At 42.3% G+C, this 13,943-nt stretch overlaps 1 protein-coding gene across 1 annotated transcript; it reads left to right on the forward strand.

The window, feature by feature from the left end:
• The first annotated feature begins 95 nt into the window (after positions 1-95).
• cbx7a (chromobox homolog 7a) lies at positions 96-5,406 on the forward strand. Its single transcript, XM_085453618.1, has 6 exons — positions 96-456; positions 1,568-1,611; positions 1,747-1,812; positions 1,925-1,991; positions 3,407-3,707; positions 3,800-5,406. The coding sequence occupies exons 1-6, from the start codon at positions 388-390 to the stop codon at positions 4,324-4,326; spliced, it is 1,074 nt and encodes a 357-aa protein (XP_085309744.1). The 5' UTR covers positions 96-387; the 3' UTR covers positions 4,327-5,406.
• Positions 5,407-13,943: the final 8,537 nt, after the last annotated feature.

The following is a 13,943-nucleotide window of genomic DNA, read 5'->3' on the forward strand; positions in this document are numbered from 1 at the left end:
CTGCCCCTCTCCTGCACTCTAGTCTAACTTGCGTGCGCGGCCTCGCGGGTGCGGGCACGTATCTTGGAGGCTCGGCCCCTACGCAACAGTGTGAGAGCGCGCAGGACTTAAAGCTGCTGTTGATGTGTCGCAGATTTTAAATACTGAGAGAGGCAGGCAGCAGGAGCAGGCGTGAAGGGGAAGAAGCGAAGGCAGAAAAACAAGCGAGCATCCGCCGTGACAGTGCGAGGGTTTTCCCCACACATACTCGTCTTTAAATAGTATCTGTTATTTAAATTTTTGCACTGCGACAAAAAACAACAACAAAAAAGCCAACAAAAACAACAACAACAACCGAAAAAGCATAGATACCCAGTTCGCGTCCTGCTCAGGATTCAGCGATCAGCGATGGAGCTGTCTTCAATTGGAGACCAAGTGTTTGCAGTGGAGTCGATAACAAATAAGAGGGTGAGAAAGGTAAGAATGAGCACGTAACTCACAGAAAAACTTAATCGCCTGTGTTTGTTTTCCCTCTTGAAGGAGCGCTCTGCTCCGGTTGCCATGCACAAACAAAACCTGGCTACGCACTTTTGTCGCTCCCAAATCCTTCTCCAGCTTTTACGCTAAGACACAACACCGATCTGTTTTCATGCAACTGCGCCAAACTTTAACACTGTTTTAGCGCACGAGTCGCATCCTGTAACCTTCATGTGCAACGGCTGGCGCTGCAGCTGCTGCAGCGTGTTCGTGTTTTGGAGGAGCCTACGCAGTTGTAGTGAAATGTGTGGAGGAAGAAGAAGAAGAACAAGGGGGGTGTGTGACCTGAAAACAGGTCTGACGGCCAGTAGCTATGCGGGCAGCTGCGCACTTTATTTTCGGTTAGATGGTGAGCGCTGCGTAAATCCGTCGCTGACTCCTTCGTGGTGGTGGCCCATTGATTTTTTGCAGTTGGGGGTGGTGGGGGGATTTGGGGGTGATAATTTGAGCAGCACGAGCGCACTATAATGTAGAAATGCGCTCTCGCATAAGTTTAATAGAGCCTGTAAACAAACACGTTCTTCTCCTGAAAGCGCGCACTGTGCGCACGTCGGAGCTGCTCTTGTTTTGTTTTGTTTTTATCTCGTCTTCACTGGGACAAACTGCGAGCATTGATTTTCGAGCTGATAATTTAAAAAGTAAAAAAAGATTTTAATTTTTTTAAGATAAAATTGCGCAGCACCGCGTTGTTTACATGCCCCCGCCTCCCCTCATCTTCACGTGTGGCCCCACCTATACGAGCGGAGGGCTGTTCTAGAACGTCCACGAGAATCGTAGAAACCGGCACCTGCTGTAGCCACGTTCGGTCACGTCATCGCCAGCGAGAGACTAGCTGCAGCCACTCAGCCTCGCTGTCATTGACGTCACCCCTCACAAAAACACCCCTTTAAAAAAAAAAGAAGTAAAAATCCTCGTGACTCTCCCTCTGTCCCTCCCATCCACACTTTAAAGCGACAGCAGCTTGGTTCTGTATGCGCTGGAGCACGTGTTTTGTGTGTGTGCTGCATCATCTCTAAGTGTACACCACCCCCACCCCTCTGTCTCTCCTCAGGGTGCTGTGGAGTATCTATTGAAATGGCAGGGATGGCCCCAAAAGTGAGTAAGCCTTGAGTAATCATCTAGTGACCTCATCCCCCTCATCCGGTGTATATTTATGAGCGTTTATAGAATGTGCTTCTTCATACTAGATAGACTGACATCTTGGGTGTGTGTGTGTGTGTGCGCTGGCAGGTACAGTACCTGGGAACCAGAGGACAATATTTTGGACCCTCTCCTTGTTCTGGCCTACGAGGAGAAGTGCGTAATTACAGAAACTGTTGTGGTTTTCCTTTCATTCTGTTAGTCACACTTTCATATTCTTGCTTTTGTTTCTGACCTCTCTCTCTCTCTCTGTCTGCTTCTTTTCCAGCCGGGAGAAGATAAGAACTCTGACCTATCGCAGGAAAGGTCTTAGACCGAGGAGGCCCATCCTGCGGGTAGCGACACTTACCTTTCCTCTTGTCTCACAAACCTTTGTTGTATCTTCCTTCATTAATCCTAACTGCTGGCCAGGCTTGTTTGTTTAAAGGCAGTTGCACATTTATCCAGGTGATGACTTTTGGTATTTGTGCACACACACAACAAACAAATAAAAAAGATATTAAAGGGGTATTCCATCAATTTAACATTAAGCTTACAAATTTTTGGGATGTAGGAATCCTGGGACTTTTTTCTTCTTAGTTACTTATTGGCCTAAAGTTCCTCTGATGGGAGCGCCTTAGGTTCAGTGTCAAATCACAGACCTTACCATTAGCACCCAACAAACTCTGCCTTCTGCCGCCTGAACCGCCTGACCTGTAACCCTGCTGCTAATGCAACTTGATCTCAAGCTCCAGCCCAATAACCCCAATTACATCACCATGACATCAGCAGGATTATTTTTCAAGCTCGCTTTACTAGCTGAATGGTACTCAAATGTAAGTTTCATGTATAACATTGCCAGAATGCCCCTTTGATTGAAACATTTACTTCTCATAAACAGCTGGAAATATGAGGAAACAAAAAAAACCCCAATGCTGTATCATTGTGAACAATACTTTTGTTGTTTTTTCTTCACAGTTCATTATTGTCCAGATGTTTTAACAGTTTAAAACATCAGTTTCTTTACAGAGTGACCCATTAGCGCTGATAATCAATCACTAAGATACAAAACCCCAGCAGAGATCAAGGCGCAATGGCCTCAGTAGTTTTTAAAAGACATGTTTCTAAAGCGAGGGGTGTGACCCCCGAATGGTCGTTGCTCTCACTGTGTCATTATCACTTCAGTCGTTAAAGGTGCAATTTGTAAGAGTTGCTGTCAAGCTTTGTCCCACACGTGGATATCAGAGCATCACAAATTAGCCAAGTCAAGCTCTTGATATCACCATGACGATGTATCAAACTGCAGTAAATCTGTAAATATACATCTTTTAATCTGATTTTAATGGCAGATATTGGCACATTTTCTGTACTTATAAATACGGTATTCACAGCAGCAGGATTGTTTTATTTATTTATGTATTTATTTTTTGGTTAGTATTCCACCATCCTAGCTAATCCTAGCTAAAACCATCCTGTCAACCAATTTCTGCAGAATTAAGACATTTCTAAAAAACAAAAATAAAACAAAGGTGTTAAACATGCTAAACAGCTAATGTTTGCAGTTTGGATAGTGGTGTTGGCTGCAGAAGTAAACTGAATATCACAGCATTTTCTTTACGACTACATTTCCCATACACGTGCTGTCTGTCAAAAATGAAATGCATCCTATGTTTCCACTGTAAGTAACTCAAAAGGCAGAACTGTATTTGCTTCCTGCTTGTGTGCGCAGTCATACAGCTTCTGACCTGCCACCATCTCTGCTCTCCCCCAGAATGTCTTTGCCATGGACCTCCGCAGCGCTCACAAGATGACGGAGAAGCCTCCGCCCCGCATTCGCCTCTCCCTCACCCGCTCCATGAGCACAGACGTGGACCACGTTGAGCACGGCAGCATGTACCAGCGCCAGGTGAGGAGGAATGGCTGGCAGAGGGTGGCCAAAGGAGGGCGAGATGGCAAACGTATGCATCTGCAGAAGAAGAAGATGGAGCCCATGGAGGAGGACTGGGGCGGCACCAGTGAAGAAGAGAAGTCTGAGAGCACCATGGGGGAGAGATGTGAAGGCAGTTTATATGGTTGGTTTGTCAAGCTGATAACAAAACGCAGTAGCCCCACCATGACCTTTGACCCTTAAAAATGAACAAGATGTGTCACCATCTCTTTTCAGGCCTGTCAGAGTGCAGCTCACCTGCTTTGCTCGAGCAACATGACCTGGAGCTGCAGGTGGGGGAGAAGTTGGGTGGTGACCTGATGCCGGTAAGCTCGCACACGTGGATCAACATCATGGGCGAGTGCGATTCGACACCGAAGCCAATGCTTGTGCGCAGCCAATCAAAGGACAGCACCTCTGCATCTGAGGCCAGACTGGGCGATGCAGTTTCTGTGAGTGACAGGTCAGATTCGGACAGAGGAGAGGAGGGCTGGGAGTCAGGCCCGGAGAGAAGCAATGCAACCTCAGTGATAGTGAGCATTCGGGGGAGCAGGGGGACGGCAGGTGACGCCGCTACCGTCTGCTCCCTGGCTGAGGTGAGGAAGGAGGAAGCGAGAGGCGACGATTCGATCGTCGCCCCAGAGACTGCTTCCCCAACAGCAGATCAGCCGAAGACCGTCATCTTGACAAAAGTGACTATAAACTCTGTGACGGTGACGTTTAAAGAAGCGAGGGTGGCCGAAGGCTTCTTTAAGGGCTACTGAACAAGGGTGACGAGTGGCACCGAGAGCTCAGAATAACCATAATTAGACTTGCCACTCATTTTGTACATGTAAAACGGTCACGTATGTAAGATAACTCTACATGTTTACAAAGCTACATTCATTTCCCACTGAGTTCGGTGAAGAAATTTTTGCCTTTGCATAAAAAGTGAGTGGTAATTTTATTATTGTGGCTCATTTATTAGATGTGATAGGAAGCCTGAGGCCCTTAAAAAAGTGCTCAAATTATCCATAAGAATCCAGCAGACTAAATAGGTCTCTGGCTGGTTTCTTCCCCGGGGCCGCTGGGTTTACCGAGAGTGAGACACACGTGAGACAGCAGCCTGAAACGATGCAGTTCAGATAACTACTCAGATGCAGCTACTTTTCTCAGTGCTTTCCAGCAAGACATCGGTCTCACACTCAGATCAGTTCTCGGGGCCCGTTTTCAGTCGCTCCTCTTTCTTACAAATGATTTTGTAAAGATGTTTCTTTTGTCATTTAATTATTTTTTTTAGTATTTGCACAGAGCTAACCGCATGCCCTGTCAGTCTGTGCCACACATGCTCAAAGCCCTGTCCTGTGCTTTGTTGAAGAGGTTTATTTCTGTCACAAAAGCAAGAAAAAAAACAAAAAAACAAAGACAGAGAATTAATGCCTGTCGCTTAGATGAAGTTCTGCGCTTCAAGGAGGATGGATGCACAAAAACAAGTACTCAGCCGTGTTCGCCCTTTGTCTGTCCCTTTATTTTTCAAGTATGAAATGCTACCTGGTTCTATTTTTGTATTACCATTTGATAGTCCACTCTCTTCACTAGCCTTTGTGCATATCAAAACAGGAGGTGTCGTTTTACTCAGCTGCTGTGTAGGTAATGTGCAAATGAAAGCAAGTGTACATTCAGCCGGACCGTAGTGCGCTTTTATTTATTGCATGTCACACGTATAAGCTAAACTAACTTATGTCACTCGGTGTGTCCAAACAAGTCTCTTTCTCTCTGATAAACATGAAATGTCAAAGATGTCTTCTCTCTTAAAAAATACATTTTTACTTTGACTCTATTTCCAATAAATGTGTACAACAGTAGCTGCCGCCTGGAGTGTGCTTAGAGGGGGTGGGTATAAAGACATGTTTCTGTGTTACCTTTCTGAAAGAGATGACGAAGCCAGTCATGAAACACAGATGTATCCAAATTTATTTATTCATTTCTTGGGAAGGTTTTTGGTTTTTTTTGTTGTTGTTTTTTTGACAATGAACCTTCTTTGTTGTAGTTTTGCTTTAGTGCCTCGTGATGAGAGATTTGTTTCAAACCCACTATCGAAACCTAACAACCAACTGACGAGCAGTTTCACGCCCTTGTCGTGTCATGATAAATAAAGCAGAGAAAAGTTGCATTTGGTAGCTGTTCACTGAAATTTGGAGAACAAGGCACAAAAACATGTAAGTGAACCATTTATTTGGGGTTTTTTTGGCCTTACACGGAGAGCAAAAACCAGTTGGTACAGTCTTAAAAAGAGAATGAATGCAGCTCAAAGCAGCATGAAAGACCAGACCTTGGTTAGATGTTAGACCACATCCAGCCAAGTCAAGGACACTCGAGGAGGTGAGGTAGGTGTATCGTCAAAGTCTGAAATCAAAAGACGCCTTCATGAATGTTCACAACAAGGTACAAGCCACTGGTTAAACTCAATAACAAGAAGGTTCGATTAGACTGTGTCAGAGCCTGCACAGCTCTGGAAATTTCTTTTAAAAGATGAAACCTAGATTAACTTGTAGCAGAATGATGCGAAGAGAAACCGCTCATGAGCTGACCTGTTTTCACAGAAATGATCCCCACTCCAGACACCTTATCAAATGGTGATTAACCCTCATGTTCATTTCTCCGGTACAGCAACGCTGTTCCTGGGTCAGTTTGACTTGGGGCATATTTAGTTATCTAAAAGTGTCAGAAACTTTTAGAAAATTACGATACACGTTATTTAGCATTATTAACTCCATTACTATTTCATTCAATAATTAGTGCAGTATACAATTAGTTTCTTACATCTCACACATGGGGGTTCAGTGAGGATATCACTAGTTTTTCATTATATACACTGGAAGGACTTACATAAAAAATACAATCATTTTTCATGACATTGTTTTTTTTAATCTAGTCTAACAATAGGTGCCAATTTGTCTTTCTCTCATCTGGCAGTGCTTGTCTCTCAATTGTCAAATTGGCTTACTCTGCAGAAAACATAGTCTCCAGGGCCATCATGGCATAAAATATGTCTCTGCATCCCACAAACTGGCTGTTGATTGAACCTTTGACCATACATGGGACCCTCAAACATCCATACAAATGCATTTTATCCAGCTTCCAGTTCTCCCCCCAAAATCCACAGTCACTTTAGTCATTTTGAGCATGTCTGTCTGTCTGTATTGAATTGGGCTCAAAAGCTGACTTGATGTCTATCACGTGCCATCCTAGTGGGCCCTGGTGCTGTCTTCATTATGCTTCATGCCAACAGTTTTGCCTGATGTGCATTTGAGGATGAAGATCATTATATTTTACCATTTTCTGATGCGATTGTCGTGCTTGCAGGGATATGATTGGCATTTTCCTCATTTGGAAATCATCAGAATCAGAAATGACCTCAAGATGGTCTTCATCTTCAGACACATCCATCCTCCTCTGTGATCAAAGTTGAGTTCTAGAGCCTCCGTAAATCACGTGTGGCTGCAGAGTGTCATGTTGTTAGGACTCCTTTACAGAGAACCTTTATATGCTTTGCTTCTGTATTGCTGCACATGGCCTGATAAAGGAGACGTGGAAATCACTTCAGTAGGCCGGTCAGAGTGAAGTTAATGTGACTGATTGAACAGATATTCTTGCTGTTTGTCCTGTGTGCTAGTAGCTGTACTTCGAGTAAAAGAGAGTCAGTGAAAATGTAAAAGGAAAAAGCCAATTTTACACCAAAGAATAACCCACTCCATTTACTTGTTGTTTAAGGGTGTGAGAGCAACGTTTAAATATAAAGACAGAATTCAATTTGATGTGAGGTCAGTGAGAGGTTGTGGTAAAATTGCTTTCAGGCAACAGGGGAAAAACAATTAAGAATTAAAGTTGTGTCTAAAATCAGAATTGATCATTATTTATTACTGATACTGATGGTGATGCAATTTTCTGGAGAACTGATTTGTCACTGGGTGCTGATTTCATACCTGTTGATCTCTAATCTGAATCTTAACCTGCTCCGGAGCGGGCCTGGTTGATGTGACTGCTGATAGAAGCAGCCTGATGAAATGAAACGGGAGATTCTGACCTGATCTCAGTCCAACAGAGCAGAGCATGCCTTTCAGTTATCAAGTACAAAACTGAAGGTAAGAAAGTCCTGCTTTATTCCACATATTTCAGTTTCTAATGATCAAAGAGGAGACAGTAACCTGAACACATGTTGCCAAACTTCTCTTCATTTCTCTTCAGTCACTCACACACTTCTATCAATGCCTCTTTAAAGACAAACAACACTGTATTCTTCATCCAGTGGTTTGAAATTTGGTTGGGTTTTTTTTTTTTTTGGTTTTTTTTTTAAACCCTCCACTAGAGGGCATAATGCTCTCACGCAAAACATTCCTGTAAGTGACGCCATGAGATTCTAGTGAACAGTGTGATTCATGGGTCAGCGTGTCAGAGGAGTGCAGCACGGGAAATGGTGGCGCTGCTGAAATAACAGTGTTTAACTGGAAGAGAGAAAAATCAGTGTCAATTCCCACGATCATGGGGAGAGAAAAACTAACACAGGGCTTTCAATAACAACAAGTAGAAATGGATGAGCACAGGGCATGCACTTTTGTGGAGCATGGCTTTTACCTAATGTATGTGAAGGGAATCCTTTCTGTTGTAATCAGAGGAAGGTTAGGCTGTCTATTATCCAACAGACCCAAGACACCAAGACGTCTGAAGCTTTGCAGATTCTGCTGAATGTGAGGGAAACTACACATTCTTGAGTCACTGTTTCAGTTTCTCACAGGGGCTGGCTCATAAAGGGATAAAATTGCTTTGATTGTCACATGTTGTTCAAAGAAGGTATGCCGACCTACGGATACATCCAAACTGAAACACCAAAGCTGTTGCCAGACACCTCCATTCATGGCATCTGTCAGTTTCTTGATCTGCTGACGATCAACCTTTCCTGCAGCATCCGCGGCCTCCCAGACACTGTTCAGAGAGGTGTGCTGTTTTCCTTCACAGTGACTCTCCCACAGGCTCTCGGTGGGATTTAGGTGTGGTTTGGGACTGAATCCGTGTGTCATTATTCTTTCATCTTTAAGGCCTGCGATGGAACATTAGCCAGTATAAAATTCACAGTCTTCTTGAAAGATGCAGACCTTCTCATCTTTAATAACACCAGCCCACACCAGTACCTCACCTCCACCTTGGAGTCTGATTTGAAGTGGAAGAGCCACCATCCATATCCTCTGTCAAGAGTTACTCTCATCTCATTGGTCCATAAGTTTGTCCTTGGATATTTCTTGGCCCGGTCTTGACTTTTCAGTCGGATACGCAGCTTCCGTGTCTCTGAGCACTGAACGCCTTTTACCATCTGGGCACTGCAGGTAGGCTGCAGTACTGGATTATGACAGCGCTGGAGGATAACGGCTTCCTGGCACCTTCACATTTGATTCTTCTCCAATTTCTGGCAATTCATTTGCATCTTTTCTTTTCACAGCATGTTTTTGTGAACTTTTTGACTACTGCCAACAAAATGTTTGATGGTTCTGTGATCATGGCACATGCTGCACCCCTCTGAAAAACTTTTTACTTTTTCTATTTTGCTTGTCAGAGTCAGTCAAATCTCTTTTTTTGTCCCATTTCGCCCAAGGAAAAGACACTGCCTATTATTTATCTTCTATCTTGAAATGGGCTGTTGATCTCCTTAGGCCGCATTCTCCCTCATTACACAAAGACACATCCCCTGACATCCCTGAATCCAATATCCATTCAAGTGTATATGGCCTGGAGTTGGAAATTATGCATAAGATAGACGATATAGTCAAAATACTCAGAGGTGACTGTACTGTACTGGAGGATTTAGAAGTTGAAACATGGAGGAATCAGCAATGCACGGATGCAGAAATAATAAAGGAGTAATGGAGAAGTTGGTGGATTAGGTCTACTTACTGATAACCATTAAGTAACTGTTTATATTTAATTAATGATACACTCATATAAGCTCTTTGGGCTGGTTGTTAATTAGTTATGATGTACCGCTCTGCAACCATCAGGGTGTTCCAAGCTTGTTCTTTGAATTTTTGTGTCCTTTGTTGTAAGCTATCTTCGGTGCATCGTGGCCGGGAGCCTTCAGCATGAAGCAGGTTCAGGGTTTAGCAAGCGTCACATTTCTTGACCTTGTTCTTGGCAATGACAAAGTGTTCAGGGTTAGATGTTACAAACAAAGAACTGAACTGCGATGCCATAAATGGGTGCTTTTTGTAACTCCACACACTCACAGAAATATCCAGAGAGATGTATGGCGTTATTTTTGTGCCACTATTCTGAGCGCACGTAAAAAAAATTTGCAGGTGCAAGTGTTGCATTTTGAGGAGAAATTTAGTTTGAGCGAAGAAAAGCTGAATTTGAGTGAACAAAATTCATTGCTGCGTGCAAAAAATGTATTTCAGTGTTTGCTATTATCCACACACACAATAGCAGCCCCTCTCGCTCAGTTTTTGCACTTGCGCTCGCTCGCAATGTGTCGCTCGCGCTCTCAACATTTCAGCCCGTGCGCGCTCAACTCGTTCTGTACACCGTTATATTTGTGCCACAAAACCAGCCAATCACAGACTTGGATGCAAAAAAAATCTGATTGGCTGTTTTCGTCTCCAACCAGCTCGAAATGACGAAATGCAATATCCCAGAATCAATTTCGTCCAAAACTCAAACGAGGCAGTGGCGGAGGAACACAGAGTGGCAGAGTTTGAAATATTACTCTTTGTGGGTCACAAAATAAACTTTTAAGATATTTTCATGCGAGAATGGTGCTGTGTAAACTTCTAATATCTGCTCGATTTATCAAGACATCACATATTTGCATAAGTGCTCTAACGTTTTTGGAGATGCCTGTTACCCACCAGCTGACCGAATACCTGGACTGGCCATTGGGCATTTACCCGGCATGGTGATTTTTCATTTTTATGTTAGTTTGTTTGTTTTTGTAATGGTATAAACAATGAAAGGTGGTGGATTAGCCAGCTGGTAATAATCAACTCTGGGCTGGACCAATTACAATACATCCGTATTGAGGGGAAAAGACTTCAGCGAGAATAAAAAAGACACAAAGCTGGAGTTATTCTGTGTCTTAGCTGCCTCTTCTCTCCTCATTCTCCCTCCCTCTCCTGTTGCTACTTCAATCATGAAACTGATCAATGATCAGCTGATCGTCTCTCTTGTTTGTTTATCTCCCACTTTGCGCCAGAAACAGGAAACCAGCGGATGTTGCGCTAAACAACAACAGCAGCACGTTCAAAATTGATCCGCTGTTGTTAGAATTTATTTAAAATTAATTTCTAGTATCAGCTGATGTTTGCTGGAGCCACAGCTGTAAAGCTGGAAACATGAAGGTGATACAAATCATACATATATACCAACAAAACAGTGTACATCACTGTCACAACAGCGTTTGTTTTCGTTCAAAGGCTTTATGGTTTTTCCAATAATACCTGGTGGTGTAGTCGGTGATTTTTTTGTCAGTTCAGCCTTATATATTATGTTTAACCCGAGTTCCCACCCGGTCAGCTGGTGGGTAACAGGCATCTCCGAAAACGTTGGAGCACTTATGCAAATATGTGATGTCTTGATAAATCGAGCAGATATTTGAAGTTCACACAGCTACATTCTAACATGAAAATATCTTAAAAGTTTATTTTGTGTCCCAGAAAGAGTAATATTTCAAACTCCGCCACTCCGTGTTCCTCCGCCACTGCCTCGTTTGTAGTGATGGGTCGTTCGCGAACGAAATGGCTCTTAGAGCCGACTCTTTGACGTGAACGACGCGAGCCGGCTCCTTATCGCGAGCCGTCACGTGGTTTTTTGTTTTTTTTTTCTTTCTCTCACCCTCTCTCTCTCTCACACTTTTTTTCCCGCTTCACTTCGCACCTGAGCCTTGTGCTTTATGCTGGGCAGAGGGGGGAGGGGCGGTAGTTACACTCAGTAGCACAGGAACAGAGCCAGAGGGAGAGAGAGAGAGAGAGAAAGAGAGCCAGGGACAACAACGTCACATTAGAAAGGTATAGTAATCATCCACAACTATTTTCGGTTGCAGATGATAAAGGATTCAGAAAGTTTATTCATGCAGACCCATATGACAGAGAATATGCATCTTCTTTTTGTTTTCATATTATAATTTATATTTAATTGTGTTGTGGTTTGAAGTGTTTTGTGTTGTTTTCACTTTAAATTTGTAAAAGGAAAAAGCTGAAAATTTAAATAGTTAAAATTTGAAATGTGAATAGTTGATTTTTGTATTATATGATTTATTTATTACATTTTATGTGGAGTGAAAAAATAAAAGTATATTTACAGTGGCCCCTACAGACAAAGCACATACAAACTTCAAATCACGTACGAACTCTGAAGCACGTACAAACTCCAAAACACGTAAAAACACGTACAAACTCCAAAACACGTAAAAACTCCAAAACACGTACAAAAAACTCAGAAGCACATAAAAACTCAAAACACGTACAAAAGACAACAGAAGTGCTCCAGGATGCTGGGCGCAGTGTTGAGCTTTTGTTACCTAGTGGCTACACAAGCCAGCAAGTACCAACGACCGGATTCGGTGTGTGGTAGTAACAGGTAAATGAACTTTTTTTTAAATTATTTGAATATATATGAGTGCCTGTGTATAAATACACAAACAATACACACATGCTTTCAATTGTGTAATTTAAGTGATCTAGTAGCTCTGCTTTGGAAGTTCAGTTCATGCTAGAAATGTGTTTTGGAGTTTGTACGTGTTTTGTCTCTAGGGGCCACCGCATATATTTATATATAAACATATACAAATAAAACCACTTTTTTTTACGTTAGTAATTCCTTTTGTGCATAATTTTATATTATTGTTAATAATAAATTAATTAAAGCAACAAAACAACCTGAAGAGCCGGTTCGGAGCCGAAAGAGCCGGCTCTTTTTAGTGAGTCGAACCGAAAGAGCCGGATCTCTAAAAAGATCCGGAAATCCCATCACTAGTTACTACCACACACCGAATCCGGTCGTTGGTACTTGCTGGCTTGTGTAGCCACTAGGTAATAAAAGCTCAACACTGCGCCCAGCATCCTGGAGCACTTCTGTTGTCTTTTGTACGTGTTTTGAGTTTTTATGTGCTTCTGAGTTTTTTGTACGTGTTTTGGAGTTTTTACGTGTTTTGGAGTTTGTACGTGTTTTTACGTGTTTTGGAGTTTGTACGTGCTTCAGAGTTCGTACGTGATTTGAAGTTTGTATGTGCTTTGTCTGTAGGGGCCACTGTAAATATACTTTTATTTTTTCACTCCACATAAAATGTAATAAATAAATCATATAATACAAAAATCAACTATTCACATTTCAAATTTTAACTATTTAAATTTTCAGCTTTTTCCTTTTACAAATTTAAAGTGAAAACAACACAAAACACTTCAAACCACAACACAATTAAATATAAATTATAATATGAAAACAAAAAGAAGATGCATATTCTCTGTCATATGGGTCTGCATGAATAAACTTTCTGAATCCTTTATCATCTGCAACCGAAAATAGTTGTGGATGATTACTATACCTTTCTAATGTGACGTTGTTGTCCCTGGCTCTCTTTCTCTCTCTCTCTCTCTCCCTCTGGCTCTGTTCCTGTGCTACTGAGTGTAACTACCGCCCCTCCCCCCTCTGCCCAGCATAAAGCACAAGGCTCAGGTGCGAAGTGAAGCGGGAAAAAAAGTGCGAGAGAGAGAGAGGGTGAGAGAAAGAAAAAAAAAAACCCACGTGACGGCTCACGATAAGGAGCCGGCTCGCGTCGTTCACGTCAAAGAGTCGGCTCTAAGAGCCATTTCGTTCGCGAACAACCCATCACTAGTAGTAACAGGTAAATGAACTTTTTTTTAAATTATTTGAATATATATGAGTGCCTGTGTATAAATACACAAACAATACACACATGCTTTCAATTGTGTAATTTAAGTGATCTAGTAGCTCTGCTTTGGAAGTTCAGTTCATGCTAGAAATGTGTTTTGGAGTTTGTACGTGTTTTGTCTCTAGGGGCCACCGCATATATTTATATATAAACATATACAAATAAAACCACTTTTTTTTACGTTAGTAATTCCTTTTGTGCATAATTTTATATTTTTGTTAATAATAAATTAATTAAAGCAACAAAACAACCTGAAGAGCCGGTTCGGAGCCGAAAGAGCCGGCTCTTTTTAGTGAGTCGAACCGAAAGAGCCGGGTCTCTAAAAAGAGCCGGAAATCCCATCACTACTCGTTTGAGTTTTGGACGAAATGGATTCTGGGATATTGCATTTCGTCCTTTCGAGCTGATTGGAGACAAAAACAGCCAATCAGATTTTTTTGCATCCAAGTCTGTGATTGGCTGGTTTTG

Source organism: Copadichromis virginalis, linkage group LG4 (assembly GCF_057382275.1).
Source record: "Copadichromis virginalis isolate Kocher_CV1m ecotype Utaka linkage group LG4, C_Virginalis_male_GT1.1, whole genome shotgun sequence".
NCBI classification, from domain to species: domain Eukaryota; kingdom Metazoa; phylum Chordata; class Actinopteri; order Cichliformes; family Cichlidae; genus Copadichromis; species Copadichromis virginalis.